The sequence below is a fragment of the Mchenga conophoros genome, linkage group LG7 (genome assembly GCF_057382185.1).
Source record: "Mchenga conophoros isolate Kocher_MC1m ecotype Shallow Benthic linkage group LG7, M_conophoros_male_GT1.1, whole genome shotgun sequence".
NCBI lineage: Eukaryota > Metazoa > Chordata > Actinopteri > Cichliformes > Cichlidae > Mchenga > Mchenga conophoros.
The window spans coordinates 64692438-64719467 of record NC_140532.1 but is presented as its reverse complement, the minus strand read 5'-3'; the positions used below and the strand labels follow the sequence as shown (position 1 = coordinate 64719467).

Below are 27030 nucleotides of genomic sequence, written 5' to 3'. Positions count from 1 at the left end.
TACATATATTTATTAGTTTCAGGTTGGCCATTCTTGTATTTTGCTCGTTTGTGTTGTTGTGTTTGCACATCTCTGTTGCTTGTGGGGCTCGCACACAAGAATTTCACTCGCATGTGCTGTGCCAGTGTGCCTGCACATGTGATGTGACAATAAAAAAGTGATTTGATTTGATTTGATTTGAACTGCTCCGCTTTGCTTGTCTCACTGTCCTCCTGACCACTGCCACTGCTTTTCTGTATGCAATCAGAGCTTGTACAGTAAGGGTTCTTTGGAGAAATTTAAACGCCTTGTTTCTTTCCTTTACAGCAATTCGACATCCCTCTGTCCACCACGGCACCAAAGTCCTACTGACATTGCCTTTACTGGTCGGGATTGAGGCTTTGGTCGGCTACCACAAGTACTTCAGCAAACTGATTATTCATTTGATCAACGCTACCAGACTCATCAACCTTGTCAATCGTTTCCTCACATAATTTTTGGAATTTTGTCCAGTCCGCCCTATGAAAACTCCACTTCCTATGCACCTCTCCTAGAGATACTCGTATCTTCCCTCCAACATCACAGAAAACAGGATAATGGTCACTACCTATAGTAGTGTCTGTTCTGATGGTCCACTGACTTATGCCTGCAAGGACAGTTGAGACTAGAGTTTAATCCAAAACGGACTCTGTTCCATTAACAACATTACATCTGGTCCCCCTACCATCATTCAGGCACACCAAATTGCATGTATCCATCAATTCCTCAATTACCTTACCATTTTTATCTGTGTGCGTGCCTCCCCACACTCTGCCATGGGCATTAAAATCCCCACACCAAATAACTCTACGACAGTCACTGCCTTCAATTGAACGGAGACGCGGCAGCTCCCGTCTGGCGCAAGGACTGTAGAAATTCACAATAACATTTGGTTCATTCCTGTCCGAAACCTCAATAGCAATATACTCCAAATCATCGCCTTTACCCAGGAGTCTATATGGAATGTCTTGTTTGACAAACGTTGCACACCCTCCCCCTCCACCACGGTCCCTGTCATTTCTTATTATTTTGTATCCATACAACACAAAATCCAAATTAGACTTAAGCCAAGATTCCTGTACACAAATGACATCCGGTTTGACACCAAGTAGTTTGATGAAATGCTTCAACTCTTGGCCATTGACCAACAGACTCCTTGCATTCCATTGAAGAATAAGTACCATGCGTACAGAAAGGAACATCATGTTTCCTGACTTGACTGAAAATTGAGGTTGTCCCTCACTTCTTCCCATGTCAGTCCTACTAACCCCCAATGGTTAATTGCCGCCTTAACAATGAGCTGAATTTTCTCCTGCTTAGATCTCACATCAGCTGTGGTGTTTAGCACTCCTGCAATGAATGTAACCAACGCCATCTTATCAATAACCACACCATTCGTGTTGATCCGAGTAACTTCTTGATCCCGAGATGCACCCCGTCCTGGGTTGACGTTGACCTTTTCACTCACTCACTGCTTCAGCATAGGAGATCTTCTTCTCCACCCTCACTTTTTGAATACGAGTTTCTTGTTTCATTCTCTCACATCCAGCATACGCAACACTGTGACTCCCACCAAAACTACAACACTTGGGTTGAACTCCATCTCCACATTTCCCATATTCGTGATCTCCACCACACCGAGCACATCTCCTCTTTTCCTTACAGTTTTTCGCTAGGTGTCCAAACCTTTGACAGTTAAAGCACCTCAGAGTTCTGGGAACATAGGCTCGAACTGGATAACTAATGAAACCCAAAAACACTTTCCTTGGCAGGTTTCCTTCTTCAAAGTGTACCAGGATACTTTCACTATCCTGTTATGTGACGGCTGTGTGCAGGCAGGAGAAGAACCCAAAGTGCAGACTCCGGACACAGAAAGTAACTCAAAACGGCTTTAATGCTGAACTCAAAAAGGTAACAAAAACTAAGAATACAAAATACACCTACGCAGACAAAACACACAGCAAGATAAAGGTGGATCGCGACAATGACAAACTGAAACACAGGGCTTAAATACATAGAGGGAGCAATCAGGGAATGGACAACAGGAGGGAAACACAGCTGGGGCAAATCAGAACTGACGAGACAAGGAAGCGTAAACTGCACACACTGAGATAAGACAGAGACCTTCAAAGTAAAACAGAAAACACATAGCACAGACTGAACAAAGACACAGACTCACATGCAGGCACTACAACAGAGGGAACAGAGACGTGGGACCAGGGCAGACACAGACACTGACTGGACACGGGGATATACCGGACAGGGGAGACAGCAACTAAGGATTACACAGAGACAAACCATAAGACCTGACTCTAACAAAAACCCAAAGACTAGAAATTATAAATAATATAATAAACTCAAAAACCCTGGGTCAACGACCCAGGCATACTAACATATCCACCTCAAGTCCATCTTTTGTTGCTTTCAATCTGACCACAGAAATCACATTCCCTCCTTTGATTTTGCTTTTCAGATCATCCATTTTCACACTAATGGGCACGGGTGGACTGCCAACCAGGTTTGAATTTTCGGCATCGCGCCAACCAGTTTTGCCAGCAGACGCCGCTGCCATCCATCCCGCTCTCCTCCCTGATTCTCAACGAGAGGTCTCGTGAGCTTCCCTGAAGAAGCTCTCAACACTGGATTCACAGAAAACGGGAACCAGGTGGATGTTATTACTTACAAACGAGCTTCTAAACACCTGTGCACTAATAGCTGTATCATCCATTTAGGGGGCGGAGAAGGCTTAGCAAACACACCCTAATTAGGACACCACCACACCTCTCTGCCAACTCACTCAGAAACTACCGAACAATTAACCAATTAATGGAGAACTACATAACTTACTTTAACTGACCAATTTACCTCTTTCTGCACACACGTTAACAAATACAACTTACCCAGTTCCTAAGCACACCAAACTATACCTACCTATCTTCTGGAGCGTGCTGGGCTCGAGGCAACTTGAAAGGCAAAGCTTCAGCGACCGGAGCCCTGAATTGCCTACCCCCAACAGGGAACTTATCCCCACCCAGGATTACTCTGAAAATAAGAAAGGCAAAACAACAAAAGAGTGCCAGAAGGAAGAACTTAATAAGCTCAGCTGGACACTCACCTAACTTAACTTGGTAGTTGGGGAAGTTGAATCTCTAAAGGTGAAAAAAAGCAAGATGATCAAAAACCAATTCAAACTCGAAACTCCCTTTTCAACAATCCCGGATGAGCCCCCACTTGTTACGTTCCCCTAAAGGGGTCCAGGCGATGGGGGGGGGGGGGGGAGTAACAAAAGGTGTCCGGGTCAGGAAAAGGAGACAGAGGCAAAATGGTTAAATCAAAGAGTTTTATTGAAGTTTCTATTAATACTAACTAAAAGAGACGGACAAGCCACTATCACCGTTTAAAGAAACAAACAAAACTCAAGTGTTAGTCAATAAAGTACAAAGTAAGTCAAAAAGAGTGTAGCTCTCTAGCTGCAAACACAGACACGCAGCTCACTAGTTGTAAACCACAAAAACACAGCTTACTAGCTGCAAACACCGCAAACACTCAGCTCACTAGCTGTAAGCACACTAATGGCACTCTGGCCCAGAGCTCACCTTTCCCTGGGCTTAAATCTTAATTACTGACGAGAGTCACGAGTCCTGTCACGATTTGTTCCCTCGGTTTAAATCACGGACAAACAGTATCCCACAGTCGTTTATATTTTGAACCCATTTTGCCCAGAGAGGTATTTTTGAAAAATGTATTGATAGCAATGCTGAATATTATTACACAGGAAAAAAACAACTAAATGTAAAATAATCACACCGTGACGATTTGTCTTGTAAAACAAAAGGGGGGCCTAGCAAAAACAGTTTGGGAACCGCTGCTCTAGCTCATCCCAAACCATCTCAGCTGTGTTTAGGTCACTGATTGTAATGGTTGATGATCTGTTGCAGTACTCCACTGCTCTGCTGTTTGGGCAAACACAACATTGCAGAGTCATGGATTTTTCACCATGAAGACCACATTCACAGTCTTCTTCAGACAGCTATGACTGCTGATTGCACAGTCAGAGAAACAGTCATATGGGCTCCAGTGACATGATATGGGTGCTTTAAATTATAATTTCTCAGAGAGGTAACTCTTGCAAAGGAAACTTGTCACGGCCACGGTGTTAGACGTGTGGAGAGATGCGAGAAGGCCCAAAGTGCAGGCACTGACTTTACTGAGAGTGAGCTTTATTTACAGTGGCCAAGCGAAATACAAACGGCAGCTGGCAGCGACTAGACTAACACAAAAACCTAAACTGAAAGCACCTACAAAAAGCCTCGAACTAGAAACCTAGAAATGAAACATAAAAACCTTAAAATGGGGAAACGTGCAGACCAACGATGAGAGACACGGGACCGGGGAACATGAAGAACTCAGCAGGTGATACACGGGAGAAATGCATGAGAACACGTAGACGAACCAGCAACAAGCAGAAAAAGACACAGGGCTATCTACAGAGGGATGACGAGGGAATGGGAAACATGAAGGAAAAACAACTGGGGCTATTCAGACATTACAAGACAGGGAAGAGACAAAGCTGAATATACAGCTATAAGACAGGGACTATCAAAGTAAAACAGGAAGCACGAGACAATCACAAAGACGTAGACTAGACATTGAGACAGAGACAGTAACCAAAAGACTAAGACCTCTAAATAACACTGAAACCAAAGACTAGCAATTCTAAATATAACAAAAGCAAAGACTATTAATAATAAACAACACAAAACACTGGGTCACAGACCCAAAACTAGACTTGCCTTTTTATTGTGCTGGCAACATTTGACATTTGATGGCATGATGCCTTGGAAATCTTTGCTCTCACATCTGCATTCATGGATGTATGGACTTTTCCTACTACTTTGTTCATTACCACAACTTCCCCACTCCAATCAGTGTCTGTTCCCCATTTTTTAAAATCTACTGCTCCTCTGTTATTCTGGCTTTCAGGTGGTCATTGTTGCTACCTGGTTTCCATCTTCACGTCATCCTGGACGTTAGAGAATGTACCATTTGCTCCAGGACCGTCACCATCTGCTCTGCTCTGGTCTTTGCTTTGAACTGACCTTAACTGCTTTGTCCAGCCATCCAGTTTCACTCAAAAGTGTTCATTGTTAAATACAAATAGATGCTTAACTTCTCTAACTGTGGTACCCCTACACTTAGTGTTACAGTTAGTTTCCCATGCTTACAGTATTTGGAGTATTTTGCACATCTTTAACTGGAAATTTAATGATGGATAGAGTCAACAGTTGGGTCCCAGATGAGATGAGCCTAATTTATGATGTTCATGTCTTAAAGTAATGCTGGATTTTCTTTTAGTTTGGTCGAAGAGCTCTTGCTGTAATATAGATCACAGTTTGCTACATATCAACACTAATTTAACACGATACACTAAGAAAACAAGAAATTCTACCTCCTAGCTTTGACAAGCTCACCTGCCACGCTGTCACCCCTGACGTCATCATTACTGATGACCAAAATCTATGTAGTCAGAAGACATGAATTTTGTTCTTTATCAAAATTGTTCTCCCAAATCTTGACAATTTTTTTTTTATTTTTTCCTACATGCAACAAAAAATATTTGCATTTTCACTCTGTCGCTGCTGGAAAACATATGCTTAGGGTTAGGGGTCACCACCAATCATCAAGTAGACCTCAGAAGGTTCAAATAACAACCTAATCTAAAGTATAAAACATGTTTGGGTTTGTTTGCCCAGGTGTTGAGTTTTTTCTGGCGTTATTGAGAACTGCGTGAGAAGTTTCATAAATGAGTTTGTAAACAGAGGTATAAGCAGAGGATATTGCAAAATAAAAAAAAAAGATATTGCATAAAAGAAGTGAGGAAGTGTAAAACTCCTGAGTTGACGATAGCTGTTGTGAAATTCTAGAGTTTGGCCTCTTTAGAGTTTCACATCTGTGCAGATGTTTTGAAGGCTCTGAAGTAGTGACGAAAACCAAACTTGGTAGGTGTGTCCATTCAGATCTGGTGTTTTAGCGAAAAGAGAAGCAGAAAGTTGCTGGTATCAGTTCTGGCTTCATTCCTCCAACTGTAAACATGGTGCTGCTGATTCTGCTGCTGTTCACGGTCACAGTGAGTTGTACCTGACATCCTACACTTGAAAACAGAACATAAAGTTGGAATGTATACTATTTTATGAATATCTATTGTATATTACATCAGTGTTACTGTGTGTGACTGCAGAGTGATGGCCAGGCTCAGCGGGTGCTCGGCCTGAAGAAGGACGACTCATGTGTGTGTGAGGTAAACTCCACCGTGTGGTCTTTCCCTGTTGTGAAGTATGAGACTGTGTTACAGCAGGTTCATACCTGTGAAGGATCTATGAACAGCCTGGCGGAACAGGTAGGAATTCGTTTATTTTAGTGTCATCATTTCTACTTCCATTTCAGATTATTGTTGTCGGTACATTTCTTGAATGTCAGACTGAAAATGTCAATCTATTCCACCCTGACTAACAAAAATATAAATAAAATGACCCCATTCTGTTCAATGTCAAGAGTTTCCATATACGTCAGTGATGCATTCTTTATAATATATATTTTGTCTTTATTCTTTCCTCTATTATTTATTAAAATAATAAAGTGTAATAAAAAACATATGACACTGGAAGGCAGGACAGAGGAGGAGGTAAATGCATCAAAGTGTGGAAAGAGAGTGTGAAGGAGCAGGGGAGTATTTCTGGATAGCATAGAATGTCTAAGTATATATATACATGTATGTGTGTGTAGAGGTGTCATTTTGCGGTATCTGTGGTGCATGGAGGATTGATTGACAAGGAATTGCGGGGAGTTAAGGGAATAATGTACATAAAAGTTGGAAGTGAGTAGCGTGATGCCTTCGACAGGCTTTGGAAGAAGCCTGAGTGTTAGCGTTTTGGCCACAGGTATGTTAACTTTTTGGAACCACAAGTGACTCTGTTTGGATGACAGTTGTGAATGTTAATAGCTTATGCTAGTAAGTTGTATTAGCAAGAAAATGTATGAGTGTACTGCTGAGACTCATGTCTCAAAAAAAAAAGTACAACCTCTGTCATAATAAAAAAGAAATCTGGTCCTCAACCAATTATTTTAAGACAAAAATCAAATGAACTGCAACATGTCACATTACATCATTTTATTATTTATTTAACAAAAACAAAGTCAAAACGCAAAAACTAAGCACATGCCTTGACTTTATCAGCTTCATTGCGGAGGAATTTTGTCCCACTCTGTCTACAACGTTACTTCAGTTCAGACATTTATTTCTGCACAGATCTCTTGAGGTCCCACCACAACATTTCAATCAGGCTGAAGACAGGACTTTGGTGGATTACAAGACATTGATTCTTTTCTCTTTCAGCAACTCGAAGCAGCAAACCAGGCATAGTTTCCTGCTGTGCTTAGGATCATTGTATGCCCCAGTTTGGGCCAAGCTTTAGCTGCTGGACAAATGTCCTCACATCTGACTTTAGACTACTCTGCTATACAGAGAAGTTCATGGTTGACACCGCAATGCTGTGTTTGTTTTTCTCTAACTGTGGTGCTGTGGACTGTGGTCTGTCAAATGGAAAATGTTCCAGAAATCTTGTAGATTATTTGGATTTAACTTTGTAAATCTAAGCCACACTGCCATGTTATTTTTAGAGAGAAGAGGCTTTCTCCTGGCATCCCTTTCAAACAAGTCGTGCTAGTTCAATCTTTTTCTAATGGTCAGCCTCAAGTGGTCACTAAAGAAACTGCTGGACATTATGAACAATGCTGGGCATCCTCTGCACACGGCCATTAACAACCAGAAGAGTCTGTTCAGTGACAGGTTGCTTCTCCCCGAGACAAGAACTAACAGACTTAAAAACTCCTTTGTCCCACACGCCATCAAACTGTTTAACTCCTCTCTGGAGGGGAGAGGGAGGGGAAACAGGAGGACAAAGGAGGGGGGAACAACTAAGCTGTAGTGCCTCTTCACCTCACTGTACAATACCTTGTGCAATACTTTTTGTAAATAGTCAACAGTGCAATAGACTCAATACTTGAAATGTGCAATTCACTTGTATTTTTATTTTTTATTCCTATTTATTCTATTTATCCCCTTCGTATATTTTATTTATATTTGTCTCTGTATTTATATATGTGTGTGTGTGTGTGTGTGTGTGTGTGTGTGTGTGTATATATATATATATAACAATTCTGTAACTGTAACTTCGGTCGTTGCTGTGCTTTTTGGAAGTCGAATTTCCCAGAGGAACCCACCCGAGGGATTAATAAAGTTCTATCTTATCTTATCTTATCTTATCTTATCTTATCTTATCTTATTAGAGGAACTGTAGTTAGGCACTTAAGCACTGGCCTCAGTTTTAACCCTGAAATTTGCTGCATGAAGTAACTATTACTGTGAAAATGGTTTTATCATTGTTGTGCTTCACAGTTTTTTTTTTTTTTAGTTGTACAATATGCTATTTTTTTTTTTACCCTAGCTAATTTAGCTAATTAAATATAATTTATTCAGGAAGATATTTTTCACATGTTCAGAACAGATAAAACACAAACAGCACTTCTTAAACACTTTTCAAGGTACACATCTGTAATCTCAATAAACAAGTCAACCAAAGCTTCCAGGCAGGTTGTGAAAACAAATTGTATTTTTATTTCACTAGTTATGAGATCGCACAAAATTGCTTGAGTTAAGCCTCTCACACGGTCTTTCTGGTCATTCAGTTATCAAGATGTGACACAGAAGTTTTTTTTATGCTTCTTTGTTCCTTGCAGCTGAAGATATCCAGCCAGCGTCTCCCTCAGATCCAGGCTCAGGTTACCTCCTTGACAGCCAGGCTGGGGCCTTACAAGTACCTGCACAACCAGGGCCTGTACTCTGCTCTGTCTCTGCGCCTTCTGGGCCAGCAGCTCAGCCAGCTAGAGACAGATGTTGGTGTTGTCCACAGCCAGCTGAACAATGCACAGACAAAGAAGCTCTCCAAAGAGGTATTGTGAAACTGCAAGTGGCAACACAATGCATTAAAAAAACAAAAACAAATCTGTAATACAAGAAATATGCTACAATATATCAGTCACAAGCTAGAACAAGAAAAAATATGAAGAATGAGAAAAAATGTATTACATTCGATTAGTCATGATAAAATGAAAATAAGTAAGTCTGTTTAAAAATGAAATGTAATGGGTGTTCCCATGAATTAACCTTCTGACCGTGTGGCAGGTGGTTAAACTGCGGACACATGTGGACAGGTTAGAAACAGCTGACTTAGTTAACATGAAGGCTGTAAAGGAGAAACTGCGCTACCTAAAGAATAATGTGGAGTCCTGCAAATCAATCCCCAAAGACTTCAGAGGTATGTGAGTGCGTACACCAACTGTAAGCATACTGTGGTTAGCTATCGTCTCTAATAAAGGACAGAAAAAAATCACTTGTTGAATGTGTGTGAATGGCTGAATGAGGTTTGTAATAAGAAAGCACTGTGACTGCTCAAATACAGCAGTATATATAAATATCAGAAAAACCTGGATTCTATCTGAAGGCCACCAGATCGTGAGGCTGTGGCTCCAAAAGGTGTTCTACTTTATTTAACTTATTTAACCTCTGTTAACACTTTACTGTTTATGGGCTCAGTCACCAATTTTGAATCATATTGAATACAAACTTAACTGTTTTGTATATTGTGTTTAAATGTTGAATGAAACCACACACTCATCACCAGCTTGTCAACCACAGAGTTCCTACAAGTCATTTTGCAACCAGAAGACACCCCCTGCTGGTCATTAAAGAGAATGCAGGTTTAAAACTGATGATATTAAAAATATGTTTTTCAGTCTGACAGTTTTTCCAGTGTTTTTTGCAAATATATTGCAATGCTTGTGTAGAGGGAGAAGAAAAAAGTTTCCAAAGCATGTACCCAGCCTTTTGATAACAATCTGACACTGTGTGGAAATAAAAAATCCTAATAGAGTGATTCACCTCTTTATCTGTTTTACACATACTAAAAATGTATTGACATCCAAGCATTTGGTTTTCCAGTAAATAATTCAGTCTATATAGAGGATGTTTCTTTTTTTAAATTTCTGATGTCATCACTTGGCATTCCTTCTGATTTCTCTGTTTCCAGGCCAGGACAGAAACTGCCTTAAGGGCTTGATCACCAGCATCAGTGACCCTGTAACAACCAAGCTCAGTCCTTTTGGTAAGAGCTACATCTCTGGTTCATGGGGCAAACAAGCCCAGATGGAGAACGAGGACCAGAAATACAGCTACTGGGTTCAGCCTCTGGCAACTAGCCACATCTGGGGCACCACTCTACGTGTTTACCAAAATTATGAAGATTTCATGGCCTCAACAAACCACAAAGACTTTACATTTGCCTCATCGTACAGCCACCCCAACGCCATTGAGGGTCCCAGTGCTGTGCTGTACGGTAAGGCTCTGTACTATAACTGCTACCGCTCTGCAGACGTTTGCCGGTACGACCTGGAGACCAACGAGGTCAAACGGGTGACTCTTCCAGGCACTGGTGTGGGTTTCAACAACAAGTTCCCCTATTGTTACTACGATTGCCGCCTCAATAGTGATATTGATGTAGAGGCAGATGAAACAGGACTGTGGGCTCTCTATGCCACTCTGGGTAACCATGGAAACCTTGTGATCAGCCGGTTAGTTTGGGATGGTGAGACCAAGACTCTCAACGTGACACAGACGTGGGAAACAAGGCTGTTCAAGAAGGCAGTGAGCAACGCCTTCATGGTGTGCGGTGTTATGTACGCGACTCGTTATGTTAATGAGTACCAGGAGGAGGTGTTCTACGCCTTCGACACAGCCACAGGCAAAGAAGACAACTCACTAGCAAAACGACTGGAGAAGGTAGCTACAGGAGTGGCTAGTCTGAGCTACAATCCCACCAACAAGCAGATCTACATGTACAACGATGGATACTTGCTGGCCTACCAGGCCCACTTCTGATCTTCTGATCAAACAGTTAATGAAATATGATACAGCAACAAAAAAGCAATGATTTATGATGCAAATGCTAAAGTTATATCATATAGACTATTAAGATTGTTCTTCTAACATAATGTACTTTAGTAACACTGAATGGAAACATCAGCTGAGATCATAATAAAGTCTTTGGTAACAATAAACTTAGATTGATCTTTTGCTGGCCTTATTTCACACAAAAAAATGTTTTTGTTGTTATTTGTGACACAATCACATATATATTGATTTTACTTGACAGCTTGCATCGTTTGAATAGTGAGTTTTGCTTTCTTCTTTGATCATTAACAACAAACTTCAAAAAAAGCTTGGTTCCAGCAACAACTTAAAGGGTGATAAACAGATCAAAGTCTTGTTCGTCTGCATAATGCTTTGTTCACTCTCTGTTATTATTCTCTGTGTCTGTGTTCCTCAAGCTTCGGTCCTCGAACAGATTCCTGGGATTTTGAGGGTTCTGCACATTATCTTAGTTGTTCCTAGGAGTGCACTCTGGACAGAGACCTACAGTGCTGTAGAGCCATTCTTCTAGTTTAAGAGTTACAGCTCATAATGTTCCTACTACCAATGGGACCATTTTGGACTTTACCTTTCACATCTGTTCCTGTTGTTCCTTCAGCCTCTCGTAATTCTCATTTTTCCCATGCTCCTTTTTTTCTCTCATGTTGTTGTCCTGTGGGATTGCTATATACACCTCAACTGTTGTTTTCTGCTTCTTTTCAACTACCACTATGTATGATTGGAGATGGCAAACGGGCAGATGTCTCATGTATGTGCTCTTCAAAACCTTAAGTTGTGTAGACAGTCAGTAGAAAATTGGCATAAATGATCTGAATCAAGGTGCAGTATAAAACAAACAAAAAAAAGCAACCTTATTTAGACCTGAGACTCGTGAAAAGATAGACTTGATAATGATAATGATAATATGGAGCTTTAGGTAAAGATGATAGGGCTCCTTCATTTATAAGATCATAATATTTGAATAAGAAATTTGGTCATTCCTCTGAAATAAGCACAATTTTTAGAACATTTAGAACAGGCTGACATCCTCTGGTAGGCCCTGTGATCACTGCCCTGCACCATGGTCCACCATAGGGGCCCTGCATGTTCACCCTGAGCACATATAACAAATGTGAAAAGGTCTGGAGAAGCCGTGGAGAATGTTATGCTGCCTGTAACATTGTTCAGCATGACCGGTTTGGTGGTGGGTCAACTATGGTCCGGTAGGCATATTTATAGAGAGTTTTCAAGACCACTATAGGCTAGGCACTATTTTCATGCCATACCATTAGGACCGACTCTCAGACCCTTCGCTGGTGCACTGGATGCTGTTTTCCTTTCCCCTTATAGCGTCTTCCTTTCATTTTTAAGAAATGCACATAAGGCCTCTGTGCTCTTACTGCTATACTATTTCTGCTGTGGAAACACGATTGTCAGGTGACATTTGCAGAAGTGTCATTGTTCCTAAGAAGCCACCTGTAGATGGTGACATTATGCTGGGATTCCATGAACACACTCACATAACAAACTCACACCCTCCCATGTGACTCCTTGACCCCCTGGCACCCTTAGCATCATCCTTTTGTTTCTTAACATCGTCTTATTGACCTCGTCATCCCAGTTTTATAATACTTAATCGTTTTTTTGTTTTGTTTTGTGAGGGTGGGTGAGTGCTAGTGTCACTAGTGATGACACAGACCTTAGAGGATAAGAAAATGTACTTACCAAAAAAACTTCATGTGTCCATTTCATAAGTTCAAGCCACACTTCAACAGAACATTCATATAGTAGTCATCTAGTATTCACAGGTCATAGTTGCTACTTTTGTGCCTCACTTATTGTTTCTCCTTTTTATATTAGTCATAGGAAAGGGTTATGGTGCTGCAGCAACTCCGAATGTAGTCATGGGAAAGAGAGAGTAAATTGTAACGGTCTTTTGCATATGATGGTTTGTTGAGCTTTATGTCCAGATTTTGCTCTTTTGTACCATCTGGTGGTGAACTATGGAGGGTACAGTTCTTTGCAGTTTGGGTCTCCACCCAGTGACCTTTTTGCTAGCGCACATAGTAGCTGTGTCCCAAAACGTTGGCTGCATCCTTCGGAGGCCGCATTTGAAGGCCGATTACGTCACAGCCAGGCGTCGAAGGCTGTCCCAATTCGTCGACTCCTTCAAATGCGGCCGACAAATGCGTCCTTCATTTCCCCAAATTTGAAGGATGGGTTGGGTGTGTCCTTCGTGGCCCACCATATCCCAGAAATCATAGCGCGGCCCAGCCAAATTTCTGTTGCCAACAATGGCGGCCGCTACTGAGTTTTAAAAGTAGTCTTATTAATCTTTCTGGGTCACAAAATAAACTTTTAGCATATGTTCAGGTGAGAAAGTAGCTGTGTAAATTACAAATATCTGCTTAGTTTATCAAGACATCGCATATTTGCAAAAGTGTGCCGACGTTTTCGGAGACGTCTGTTTCATTTCACAGTCTCGCACTTCCGGCCTTCTCGGTCTTCGAAGGACCTGGCCCACGTAGACTGCGAAGGCCGGGTCCTCTGAAGGATGCAGCCGACCTTTTGGGACACAGCTAGTGTCTGGACGCTGCAGCTCTCGGTTAGCTCCACATATGAATAAAGTAATGTTCAGAGTTAGATAAAGACAAGAAATAAGTGAGAAAAAAGATAGAAAAGAATATATTAAGGCCATAAAAGGCTAGTTACCCCCTCCTGGATGCCAACTCACGAGGTTTGTGTATTTGAAATGTTTGTTTCTGTGATTAATGACTTTTGATTGATTGAAACAAAGCACAAGAATGCATTCTGATGTGATGTTTTTTTTAATTGTTTCGAACGTGAGCAGTTCTCACGGGTTGTCAAGACCAGAATAAACCCTGTTTAATAACTCTACATGGTGCTTACGTCAATCCTTGCGGTAGCTACATAAACCCTATTGCAATTCCAGGGTTTCGTATGTCAGAAAATAATAATAACAAAACCATCTGCTCCTTACCGGGAAATAATTTAAATACAACATCAGATGAACAACAACACATGACATATAATTTATTTAAGAAAAACTAAGCCAGATGTAGAAGCAGTGTGTAAAAAGATATAAAGCCCATAATTTTATAATCTGTAGAACCATCTTGCAATAACTTGCAGTAATCTTTCTGTATGACTTTACTGGTCTCTGAAATCATTATGGAGGAATTTTGTCTCCTTTACAACATTGCTTTGGTTCATTAAGCTATGGAGGTTTTTATGATGCACAGCTCTCACGGGATCTCAGCTGGGTTGAGAGCTGGACTGACTGTGCCATTGCAACACCCTGATTTTTTCTTTGCTTTTTTAATAATTCAGTTGTAGATTTGCTGCTGTGTGGCATCATTTTCCCATTGAATGACCCCATTTGGGCACCAGCTGTCAGGCAATTGGATTCACTATTAACTCCAGAATACTTTGGTGTACAGAGGAGTTTACGGTTGATGCAAAGACTGCAACTTCTTTGCAAGAGCTCTTCCACTTTCAGTGGTCTGCACTTAAATTGTGAGCTTTAAAATGTGGAAGATTTTCTATGATGCTTGAAGGAGAATTTAAAATGTTGCACAAATTAAATTTAACTGTAAATGCATCGGAGAAAGCTTCGCAGATATCTCCTGTAGAATCAGCCACCTAAATGTGATCATGGCTCAAGAGTTGGCAGTTTGTCTTGTAATTGGAAGGTTGCCGGTTCGAGCCCCGGCTCTCACAGTCTCGGTCATTGTGTCCTAGGGCAAGACATTTCACCTGTTGCCTACTGGTGGTGGTCAGAGGGCCCGGTGGCGCCAGTGTCCTGCAGCCTCGCCTCTGTCAGTGCGTCCCAGGGCAGCTGTGGCTACCAAGTAGCTTGCCATCACCTGTGTGTGAATGTGTGTGTGAATGGGTGGATGACTGTGTGTAGTGTAAAGCGCTTTGGGGTCCTTAGGGACTAAGTAAAGCGCTATACAAATACAGGCCATTTACCTAAATGGCAAATATCACAAGGAGGAAGTAGGGAGGTTTTAATGTTTATTTCATTTATGTGAAAATTGGCTTTAAGCATCAACATAACAATTTACCCAAACAACACCTTGTAGGAAACCATGTTGGAGTCACAGTAAGCATGCAGCATCTGGTCCACAGGGCTGTAATTTAGGCTTTGAATGTTGGTAGACATCTTGTTCATGAAGATGCCAATGTTGAACTTCTCCTGTCCCGTCACGGTGTTGAATGAGTAAAAGATCTCCTCAACCTCCTTGTTAATGTAACGTGTTGCATAGAGAACGCCACACGCCATGAAGGTGTTGGTCACTGCCCGCTTGTAGATTGAAGTGCGCCAGGTCTTTCCAAGCACCGGTGTTTCACCCTCCTCTAGCTTGGAGAGAACCAAATTGCCAAAGTCCTGAGTGGTGGTGTAGACCACCCAGACACCAGACTCATCTGTTGCCAGGTCCAGGTCAGTGTATGGGTAGCATTCCTCAAGATGGCAGAAGTTACCTTTTGAGTTGTACCTGGTTAACAGAGGATAGCAGTGAAAGTTTCTGTCATAGTTATTCAGCATTTCATCCAGTAATGAGGTCCAAGACAAACCTGGTGCCTTTTGGTAGTTGTAAGGTTGTGACACTTTTAGTGGTGAGATTGAATCGACAAACATAATCTTGGTTGTAACAGTTGTAGTACAAAGCCCCTCCATACAGAACATTATTTGGACCCTGGATGGTGTTGGTAGTTGGGTTTGAGGAGTGGATCTGGACGTTACCTGAAAAAGAAGAAGACAAACGATATGGAAGAATAAATGTGAGAAAATAGTTTAACAATTTCTAGTATGTAAAAAAATGTGTCATTAATAAAAAAGAACTGCAAAAAATTGTTCATAAGGACTTTCTAAATGTAGGTCTCAGAAGGAACCAAGGCAGAGCTGACTATGCACGTGTGCAGGACCAGCACTCATTGGTGAAAAAGAAAGATACTATCCTGCGCCAACAAGTACAGTAGTTGCTAGTCCACCAAATGCTTATCAGTCTCTCTCAGTCTTCATTTACAAATTAAAGTGCACATTAATCTTTGTAAAGATCTGCACAACTGTTGAGCTGAATGCCTCAAATAGTTAGGTATTGTGGATATGCCGAATAAACTTTATATTCTCTATGCTTTCCTTCAAGTTTTACCACAAAATCTGGTAAACCTGCAGGGTGAATGATTTTTTTACATAAAATCAACAAACCACTTCAAAGTGATTGCAATAAAACCCAAAATGCTTTGTTACATAAATTGTACCTCTGACAATTAACCACAAGAAGAGAACAGTTCCTTACCTGGGACGCTCACTCCAATGATGAGAGAACTCAGACTGCTGTAAAGACGAACATAGTGGGCATATATATTACTGGAAGTCAACATGACCAGCCAGTACCAGCTTTCTTTGCCTTCCTCTGGTCTGGGATCACGACCCCAGGCTCCGTAAGCGTACGAGCCAGGATATTCTCCTGCTGTGTAGACCCTTGGTCCAGTGACATTAAGAAGCCGGCTGCGTGGACAGGTACCTGAGGGGAGAAGTGTGTAACAGTTGTTCTTTCTGCTGCTACTTTTATGGATGCAGTGCATAGTACAACCAGCTGTCAGACAAATGGCCTCCTACTTGTCTCTAGAATACTTTGTATACCGAGGCAACCCGATATCACAACGAAGCGTGGAGTAGACACGCCGGTTCATTTCATGCTTTGCCTCTCCAAAATGTGAAATGTACACACATGCAGAAGTTGCAATAAGCTGCAGTAACAGTAGAGGGAGATATTTATTTTCAAGCCAACATCAAGATAATCACTGGAAAAGGTTTAAACAGACATTATTAACACATTTACATGTATAATAGATTCTGACAAGTAAGGATCCTGGAAAGTACTTAATACGTTTTTGGTAAATAAGGCAAATGTTGACCAAATGCCAATAATACTTCACATTATACAATAATGGCCTTCAAATAGTTTGGTAATGCCTTCATAACTCGTCTTTGTTTGATGGTTTTTAGTTTCATTGTATTGAGCTCAGTTTAGTTCATGTTTGGTCTTCTGTAAAACGGTTTATTAACCCCTTCAGGGCCTCAGTAGCAGCCATCCAACCCCCAACCCCACCTGGTTGTTAGACTCACCCTGTGGGGGCTCGGTTGGCGTGACGGTAGTGTTAATTTTTTTGTTGCACTTGAATAGATCTGCCTTCAGAGCAGAGTTGACTTGCTGTCCCTTTATCACCTGCATGGTGTCAAACCTCTCCAGCTCTTGCATCTCTGCTTTCAGGTTATCCAGCTTGGAGACAGCAGATGTTAAAAGATCAAGCGAAATAGAAAAATGAATACAACACACTTATCAATATCAAATACTTTTCAAAATGCTCTTTTGACCTAATTTCAAGACTTTTTGTTTCCATAACATAACATAACATAACATAACCTAACATAACAGTGATGATGATTTTACAAGACAGTGTAAAAACAATAGTAAATATGCTCTTTAGAGTGATGTCAGTGTTTTGCAGCATGTGGTTGTGAATCTACCTGTTCAGTGGCGTTAGCAGTGAGGATCTGGTGTTGCTGGGTGGTGCTGTTGAGCTTGTCAATCAGCTGCTTGATCTCAGTCATTTCATTCTCTATAACATACAAGCTGAGAACTCCATACAGCTCTCCGTCATCCAACTTGAGGGGGTAGGGACAAATAAGTAAATACTTCAGCCTACTCCTTTTCAAACAAATAATGGAATGATATTTTGTAATGATTGTGAAGGCACATGTTTGAAATGTTTGAAATAAAAATGAACTGAACTGAACTGAACTCTCCGTCATCCTCCTCCTCCTCCTCCAGGATCAGCACATCTTTGTTCAGCTGGGAAAGACGACGCTCCAACCCCAGCAGTAGACTCTCCAGCTCCACAGTCTGCAGAGGCAGCAGTGATTAAGCAGGAATGGAGACACACAGCATGAGAGCTTTAAAAGACTAGTTACCTTCCGTGGGGTGATGTTGCTGTTGCAGTCTGATACGTTGGTTTCAACTATCCTGAGTTTTTCATGAGGGAATGCCTTCTCTGAGTTATTCAGCTCGCATGCACACTTTTCTCGTGGAGGAGCCTGAAATTTAAATGTATTTTTAAGTGAAATAAGCAGCAGCATTTAGTGGTATTTGGTATTTGTCACTTCATTCAAAATGGATATTTTATCATTTAAAGGAAGTCTTCAGTATTTCTTACCTGATGTGTGAATGTGAGCAGAGCCCACAGTGAAATGATCACGTACAGCTTCATGGTGAATCACAGAGAGCAGAGCTGAACAAAACCATCTGTAAACTGCTGCAGCAGCTTGTGAACATTCCCGCTAACCTCCGTATGTGAGGAAGTGGATGTGGGTGTGTTTGTATTTCATGCATCATGCATCTCAGTGACATTTGTCACTGTTTTTCATGACATTTTTTGTTAATTACAAAAACTTTTTGAAGTTGTTTTCCCCTTTTCACTGCTGTTCAGCACAGGACATTTAATCATCTACGAATTTAATCAATATGGATTCTCAGAGCCAATGGCAGTAATGACTTACGAAACACAACACTGCATTCTTCAAGATATGATTTTTCTGTGTTTACTGACATGCACATATTTTAGCAAACCCACTGCATCAGCAAGTTTCTTTGCAGATTTAAAACTGTCAGTGCAATCTGAGTCTTTGCAACAGTTTGCTCAAATGCACTCTTAAACACTATTAGAACACACAACAAAAAACATAATACAAAATAAACTTTATACAATATATTTACTTACTATAATTTTACTGTATTTGCTACATACAGTAAAGTTTATGCTGGGAACATTTTTTGTTTTATAATGTATATGAGTCACAGCTAAACCTGCGGTGACTTGAAAATGAGACAAGTCGTAAAATAGCCAGAGACTAAAATCACAATGTGTCCAATTGCACCATTTGAATTTTATATTTCGTTCTGGTCTTTATTATTCGTGCAGTGTGTTAGCCACTACCTCATTTTGGTGCACGCTAAGCTCTTTTAACCGTATCACGTGAGCAGTCTGTGCTAAAATAATGCATAATTTATTTATGCCTCATACAATACCAGACTTGGATTAGCAATACATATTTGTCCAAGAAATTCAAGAAATGTAAATTATTTTATTATTTTTATCTATTTAATTTTCCCAACACATAACATTTGTCACTCCCCTAAGCGTCTCATAGTAACGTAAAAGGTACCCTTTTGTCCTTATGAAACGCTCTGAACAGAAAGCCACTTAAGACACAGTGGTAAGACACACTTGAAGCACAGGCTCCAGCCATCCATTCCAGCCCTAACCCTAACCTTAACCATACACATAGTGTTTTCCAAAGTGATTCAGGATCTGAAAGTGAACAGATTTGATCTTCATGTCACACATAAAACACATTTATAGATTCAACCTGCTCTCATGCCGACGACTATGACAAATTGTGGTATGTTACGTGTTGAGATGAGAACGTGTTGAATAATATTACGAACTGCAGGCAGGTCAGTTTAACACCAGGACTTTTTCACAATATGCTGTAGACAATTTATGATGTAACATATGTGATTTGGACCTTCCCTAAAAAATGTATCAAAGGAAGCTGTCATGAATTTACTAAAGAAATTAAAAATGTGTTCATACCACAGTTTTGTTCTGTGGAGTATGATAAAGACAGCTCTCAGGTGCTAGACACAGCTCCCGACTTCTCTGACAAAAACTAGAGACCACAAAGACAACAGGTGGAAAACCACAATGAAATGAATCAAACAAGAGTGGACAAAGAACATGAATCCAGATTCCAAGATGGGTATTTCACGGCCATTTGAAATTGTCACTTATACAAGACTGAGGTCTCCAACTGGAAGCAGTCCATCTATTTTTTGCCACCATATTAAAGACATCAGATAAACACAAGGTTAAGCAAACATAGCAACAGTAATGTTAGGCAGTGGATGTCAAGAACCAAGTACAGTCTATCTGACAACACAAAGATAATTGTCTGTTTTGATACAGACATCTCTTAAACCTTTATTTATTGAATAATCACCAGAGATAAAGTTTTGTGTACAGGCAGCAGTCTAAACCTGTTGTAATAACACTCTGTTAACACTATTACAGTCTGCTAGTCAATAAGCATTCATAACTCAGTGCTGTGGCTGGATGATGCAATAAGACCCTGCATAAACGCAGACGGTGACTAATATGTACCCTTCTGCATGTAAATTCTGCATTTACATGCAGAATTTTTGTTGTAGATCCTGTAACAGTGAAGTTTTAGGAACAGAAAGTGCCCACTTTGCACTCAGACTGCAATAATAATTTTTTATTTTTATATTGTGGTTTGTGTTATGCATGCAATGTCTTAGCAATGGTTGAATTTATTGTGTTCTAAGCTCTTTAACTGCTTTACATACACCAAGTTTCCGGTAATACCTTTAGCACAGAGTTTGATTATGTTTTAAAGTATTGCAAACACATTTTTAGAAATTAAAAGGTTTCTTTTAGATTTTCAAATGAAGTCTGAGTTGGTCACTGATATACTTTAGTGGAATATAAGCACTAAAAGAAAAGAATGGGCTTAAACTTAGTTATGCTTAGACTTAATAATCAATATGCTTTGTTCATATTTTCATTTTGAATTGGAAATGTTAAATTTGATTAATTTGCTGTGCAGATGTGCATTAGAAGATTTAATTTGTGTTCTGGTTCAAAAGTAGTTCACTTAGGTCTTGGCAATTAGAGGACAACACAAATGGTCATTTAAACTAACATCTACTGCACAGCTCATAACATGTTTTCCAAAGAAGTGCTCTTTTCTTAGGCCTTGGGGCCATTGTTGTGGTCAGCGCCAAACATGATTTAGACTTTAGAGGGTAAAGGATCAGTTATTCATTTTGTAACAGCTGTAACAAAATAAGTAGTTTAAAGCAGGGGTCTCGGACTTCACAACTCAGATTTTAGATGTGTCCTTGATCCAACAAAGCTGATTTAAATGGCTAAATTACCTCCTCAGCATGTCTTGAAGTTTTCCAGAGGCCTGGTAATGAACTATTTCAGGTGTGTTGACCCACGGTGAGATCTACAACCTGCAGGACACCAGCCCTCAAAGCCTGGGGTTACGAGACCCCTGGTTTAAATCAAATACAGCTTAGATAAATTTGGCAATATTGCATTTCAGCAAATGGTTTAATGTAATTCATTAGAATGTTAGGGGGCAAAAACACAAAAGTATTTGTCACCTCAAACACAAAAATATTGACTCTCATTAGAATTTTTTTTTTTACTTTTATATAAAGTCAGTTAAAGATGTCATTAAAAAATCTCTTAAGCCAGTAAAAGACAAAAACAAAAAAATTAGCAAACTAACTAATAAAATTAGCAAATTATTAAACACTGACCATTACTATGAAAATTAACCTTAAAAGTTACCCCATATATGAAGGTTTTTCAGCCCTTTTTTCTGACCTTCATAAATATTTATTTTACTGGAGCAGTTATTTGAATCGAATCTTTTATGAATTTACTCAAAAATCACTTTATAGTAAACCATGTTGGAGTCAGAGTAGACATGTAGTGTCTGGTCCACAGGGCTGTAGTTCAGGGCTTGAATGTTGGGAGAAATCTTGCTGATGAAGATGCCTAGGTTGAACCGCTCCTTCCCCGTCACGGTATTGAATGAGTAAAAGATCTCCTCGAGCTCTTGGTTGACGTAACGTGTGGCGTAGAGAACACCGCAGGCCATGAAGGTGTTGGTCACCGCCTGCTTGTACACTGACGTTTGCCAGGTCTTACCAAGTGCAGGTGGTTCACCCTCCTCCACCTTGGACAGGATCATGTTGCCAAAGTCCAGGGAGGTGGTGAAGACCACCCAGACACCAGATTCATCTGTTGCAAGATCCAGATCAGTGTATGGGTAACACTCCTCAAGGTGGCAGAAGTTAGCCTTTGAGTTATATCTGGTTAACAGAGGACAACAGTGAATGTTTTACACTTAAAAAGCAACTCTTATTCATAAATGAATGTTTCCATCATAGTTATGTCTCATATTCATGAGCTCAAATAAAAAGTTGTGGAAAAAAACCTAGTGCCTTGGTGTAGTTCTAAGGTAGTAACGTGTTTGGTGGTGAGGTTGAAACGACAAACAGCATCTCGGTTGTAACAGTTGTAATACAAAGCCCCTCCATACAGAACATTATTTGGACCCTGGATGGTGTTGGTAGTTGGGTTAGAGGTGTGGATATAGACATTTCCTGGCAGAAAAAGAAGTGAAAGGAGAAGAAGCAGTGTGATGGGGAAACTCAAATTTAAGTATCATTGGGTGTGTTTTTAGAGAACGAATAAGCAGTTTAGATCTACACAGTATGACACATTAAAATATGCACAGTTAGTAAAGCATCAATACATAACATTCTTTAATAGAACTTTATCAGGTAATGACTTATATTATTCTCTTATGAGAACTATTTACTAGAATATCTCCTAGGAAGTCTTCCAGTGCAGGTGAAGTTATTTCTTTCTTGCAAACATTTTACAATTTATTTCAAAGAATATTCACAGTTTATTTAAACGTAATATTTGCTAGAATCTGCACCCGATGCTACTTTAGTCAGTTTTTTTTTGTTGTTGTTGTTGTAAAATTTCAGTGCATGTTAACTTTCTAATGATCTGTATCACCGGACTTCAACATTTGTGAAGCTCTGCAGTCACTGTCATTCTCATTTATTTTCAGTAACACAAGTTAAAGGAAAACAGGTCTTCATTGTCTTTAAAAAATCTCAAAGGAATTCGATCCTGTCATCGGCCACTTCAAAGGGACAACTGGCACGTTTGACACTACACAGCAGTTCCTTACCTGGGGCACTCACCCCCCTAATGAGAGAGTTCAGGCTGGAGTAAAAACGAATGTAGTTGGAGTATCTGTTGTTGGAAGTCATCATCACCAACCAATACCAGTTTTCTTTCCCTTTCTCTGGTTTGGGATCACAGCCCCAGGCTCCATAAGAATACAAGCCAGGATACTCTCCTTCTGTGTAGAACACTGGCCCGGTAACACTAACAAGCCGGCTGCGAGGACAAGTACCTGAAGGAAAATTAAAGTGTGTATTAACTGTGAGCCATACTAGTCCTATAGAGGTTTCAACCTCTTAACAATCGCAAGTGAGGCATAACTCACCCTGTGGAAGCTGTGGAAGCTGGGTGAGTGCCTTCACTTCCTTTTTGCAACTGTCCAGGTCTGTCCTCAGAACCTCGATGGTTTGTCGTCCCTTTATCACCTGCATGGTGTCGAACTTCTCCAGCGCTTTCATTTCTGTTTTCATGATCTCCAGCTGAGAGAAAGAAGACATTCAAATGTGGAGCCAAACAGAGAAAAATGTATTTCTTAACATGGCTTGATACTCCACAAATCAACAAAAGGGCACTCAAAACAATGAATATACAGAATATGTTTAACAGAATTAAATGTCACTGTTCTGTTAACACCATCTATAATATCGAATAGTGAAAACACAATAGTAGATGTACACTTCAGGGTGATGTCAGCGTTTTGCAGCATGTGGTTGTGAATGTACCTGGCGAGTGGCGCTAGCAGTGAGGATCTGGTGTTCCTGGGTGGTGCTGTTGAGCTTGTCAATCAGCTGCTTGATCTCATTCATTTCATTCTCTATAAGATACAGGCTGAGAATGCCATACAGCCCTCTGTCATCCTCTTTTTCCAGGATCAGCACATCTTTGCTCAGCTGGGTAAGACGTTGCTCCAACCCCTGCAGTAGACTCTTCAGCTCCACAGACTGCAGAGACAGCAGTGGTTAAACAAACAAACAGTATGACACTATGAGTCGCAGGGTAACTTACCTTCTGTGGGATGATGTTGCTTTTGCAGTCTGATGTACTGCTTTCAACTTTTCTGAGTTTTTCATGGGGGAATATTCTCTCTGAGTTATTCAGCTCGCATGTACACTCTGTATGCTCCTGAAAATGTAAGGGTGGTGTATTATGAATTGTACTAAAGTTTTAAAAAGATTTCTATGTGACCTGAGGCTTCAGTGTTTCTTACCTGCTTGGTGACGGTGAGCAGAGCACACAGTGGAATGATCACATACAGCCTCATGTTGGACCAGAGAGAAAATTTTGTGTCTGACTGAAGCAGCAACATCAAACTTGTGAGGAATCGTGCGAACGTCTAGAGAAGAAATAAAAAATGTTGACAATCACAGACACAGAACGAAAGCGAGAGAAAGCACGACACAAAGAGAGAAAGAGAACAACTTAAACAAGAAACAATAGCCACAAAGAGGAAAAAAGAAAAACACACTGTTACTACAGATACTGCAACACAGTGAAATAAAAGCAACAATAAAAAAATGCAGAAAACTATTACACCTTAACTGAATAAGCACATTCCTGTGCATCTGATAATAAAACTTGGAATACGTGGAATATACAAAGATAATCCAAACAACTGATTCATGCACCTTTTTTTGAGGATTTTAAGGACATTTCATATGCAGCTTCTCTCAATGGAAGATGTAGTAACAGGTTTCAGGAACAGGAAGTGAAAATTCTACATGAGTGCAAAAAATACCACGGAAAGAAAAATCATGTCATGTCCAATTATACCATTCACAATTAATTTTTAACTCTAGAGGTTGCTATCCATGCTATGTTTTTGTGCCTGTTAAGTGTTCAAATTGTGCAGTTGTTATCGTTACTCGTGCTACACAACTGGAATTGGTGATATCCTGTACAGTTCAGTTTAATTTAACTGATTTGAATTGTAATGTATTTTTATGGGTTGATTAACTCACCACCCAATAACATTTAGGATGTGAGGAAAACAATTTGTATAGTTTTGAAAAAATGTATCATGTTTTTCCTTTTTTATATATGAAATATCGATAAACATATCTGGTAAACGTTTGAGGTCTCCATTCTCATATGTTGTCTTTTATAATTATTGACAAAAACCAGCAAACAGAAATGAGTCAACTGGAGAAAGACTGAAAGATTTTAAAGCAACACATTCTCTTCCCAAAACGTAACATACCGACGCTATCGCCGTGTCTCAATTCCTAGGCTGCATCCTGCTGCATTTGTAGACCGATTAAGGCACAGCCAGGGGACGAAGGCTGTCCCAATTCGAAGGATACTACATATGCAGCCGACAGATGTGTCCCTCATTTCGGGTGTATCCTTCGTGGCCCAACCTATCCCAGAACTCATAGCGCGGCCCAGCCAATTCCAGTTTCCAACAATCGTGGCAGCTCCTTAGTTTTAATATTACTCTTATTACTACTTTCTGTGTGACAAAATAAACCTTTAAGATCTTTTCAGACAAGAATGTAACAGTGTACTGAAAATATAGTAAAACACAATTTACTTGTTTTTTAAATATATTTTTTGTAAATATGCATATTTCGATTGTAAAAATACATTCAGAAATGTATCATAATTTCCCAAATATTTGTCTGTTATGTGAGAGAATGATCTGTTAAATTCAAATGTAATACTATGGAAAAATATATAAAATGATCAAAAAGGAATGAGAATAATCAATAATTAAAGGAGTAATTTCAATAATTCAGAGGTAACAAGTGAAAATATAATTAATAGGAATAAAAACAAAAAAAAACATATAAAACATTGCACGACCATGCTGTGCTAATTATATATTTTAAAAAATAAATGTAGAGGTAGGAATTGCAATTAATATAAATCTCAAAGTATTCACAACATTTCTGAACAGAAATAGGCCTCTGCACCTGGGGTGAGGGTGTGGCCATGAAAACAATGTGACATGCCATTGGATGTTGGGACACATAATAACATGACGCTAGGTATCGGCCAATGAATGTGAACTAACAACCACAAGGTCGCGGGTATGGGTGTACTGTAGGAAAATCCTAATATAAAAGTATTTTACTGTGCATTTTACAGTTTTGTTCTGTTCTTGTAGAATATCATTAAAGTTACGTAAATAGACTGTGATTTCACATTTCAAATGTAAATTAACGTTAAATCACTGTAATGTGATGCCAATGTTCACATTTTGGACAGAGAGGACAGATGTTTTGAAAGAGGAGTGAAAGAAGCCATCTATGTCCACTGTGAGCGACCATCTTTGAACAGAGGCGGGGGTTTACGACACCAACTGTCTGCCATCTATAATCCACTTTTGAGTTAATGATTTCACAAATATCTGTCCGTTATTTGAAAGATTGAATTGTTGAATTCAAATGTAATGCTATGGAAAAGTATATAACATGATTCCTATAACCTTGTGTTACATCACATAAGTATTATTATCATTGCTATTTAGGGCAATCGTGGCTCAAGAGTTGGCAGTTCGCCTTGTGATCAAAAGGTTGCCGATTCGAGCACCGGCTCGGACACTCTCGGTATTGTGTCCGTGGTCAAGACTCTTCACCTACTGGTAATGGCCAGAAGGGCTGATATGGCAGCCTCTCCTCTGTCAGTCTGTCCCAGGGCATGCAATCATTATTATTTAAGCAAACTGCTAACTGTATATTTCTGTATATTTACGTATTATGATTCTTATTGCCACATTCATTGACCTTGTTTATAGGTGATTTCATTGTTTGATCACGTCAAAATGTTCCTAATTTAATGTCTAAAAGCACTTGGAAAAGGCAGAATCCCAAGTAAAATTGGCGCAACAAACTCTATTTTCATTACTGAAAATAACTGTATTTTTATGAGAAAGTTATTTTCTGTTATTTTACGGTAGTATTTTGGCGCCCCAGCTGCTGGAATATTACCAATTTTTTAAGATGTTTTTTTTAACAGTGCACATAAAGGCAGACAGTGACTAATACGTGCATCTATTTTGAGACATACATGCTGAATCTTAGTTGTAGATCCTGTAATGGTAAAGTTTCAGGAACTGAAAGTGTCCACTTTGAGTCAGACTGCAATAATAATTAGAT

The 27030-nt window shown here is 39.9% G+C and overlaps 3 protein-coding genes across 3 annotated transcripts; 1 reads left to right on the top strand and 2 right to left on the bottom strand.

Annotated features, from left to right (window-relative positions):
- Positions 1-6008: 6008 nt before the first annotated feature.
- LOC146571539 (olfactomedin) lies at positions 6009-11196 on the top strand. The gene is made up of 5 exons (XM_085280786.1): positions 6009-6145; positions 6257-6415; positions 8815-9027; positions 9260-9392; positions 10164-11196. Exons 1-5 carry the CDS (start codon positions 6110-6112, stop codon positions 11009-11011), a joined length of 1389 nt encoding a protein of 462 aa, XP_085136912.1. The 5' UTR covers positions 6009-6109; the 3' UTR covers positions 11012-11196.
- Positions 11197-14121: 2925 nt separating this feature from the next.
- On the bottom strand, positions 14122-18412 carry LOC146571538 (olfactomedin-4-like). Its single transcript, XM_085281314.1, has 8 exons — positions 18287-18412; positions 18045-18167; positions 17866-17976; positions 17601-17738; positions 17199-17352; positions 16366-16593; positions 15641-15809; positions 14122-15561 (listed from the first exon to the last, which is right to left on the bottom strand). The coding sequence occupies exons 1-8, from the start codon at positions 18338-18340 to the stop codon at positions 15126-15128; spliced, it is 1413 nt and encodes a 470-aa protein (XP_085137440.1). The 5' UTR covers positions 18341-18412; the 3' UTR covers positions 14122-15125.
- Positions 18413-21144: 2732 nt separating this feature from the next.
- LOC146571537 (olfactomedin-4-like) lies at positions 21145-24456 on the bottom strand. Its single transcript, XM_085281313.1, has 7 exons — positions 24141-24456; positions 23939-24055; positions 23656-23874; positions 23259-23412; positions 22938-23165; positions 22167-22335; positions 21145-22041 (listed from the first exon to the last, which is right to left on the bottom strand). The coding sequence occupies exons 1-7, from the start codon at positions 24237-24239 to the stop codon at positions 21606-21608; spliced, it is 1422 nt and encodes a 473-aa protein (XP_085137439.1). The 5' UTR covers positions 24240-24456; the 3' UTR covers positions 21145-21605.
- Between the last annotated feature and the right edge of the window lie 2574 nt (positions 24457-27030).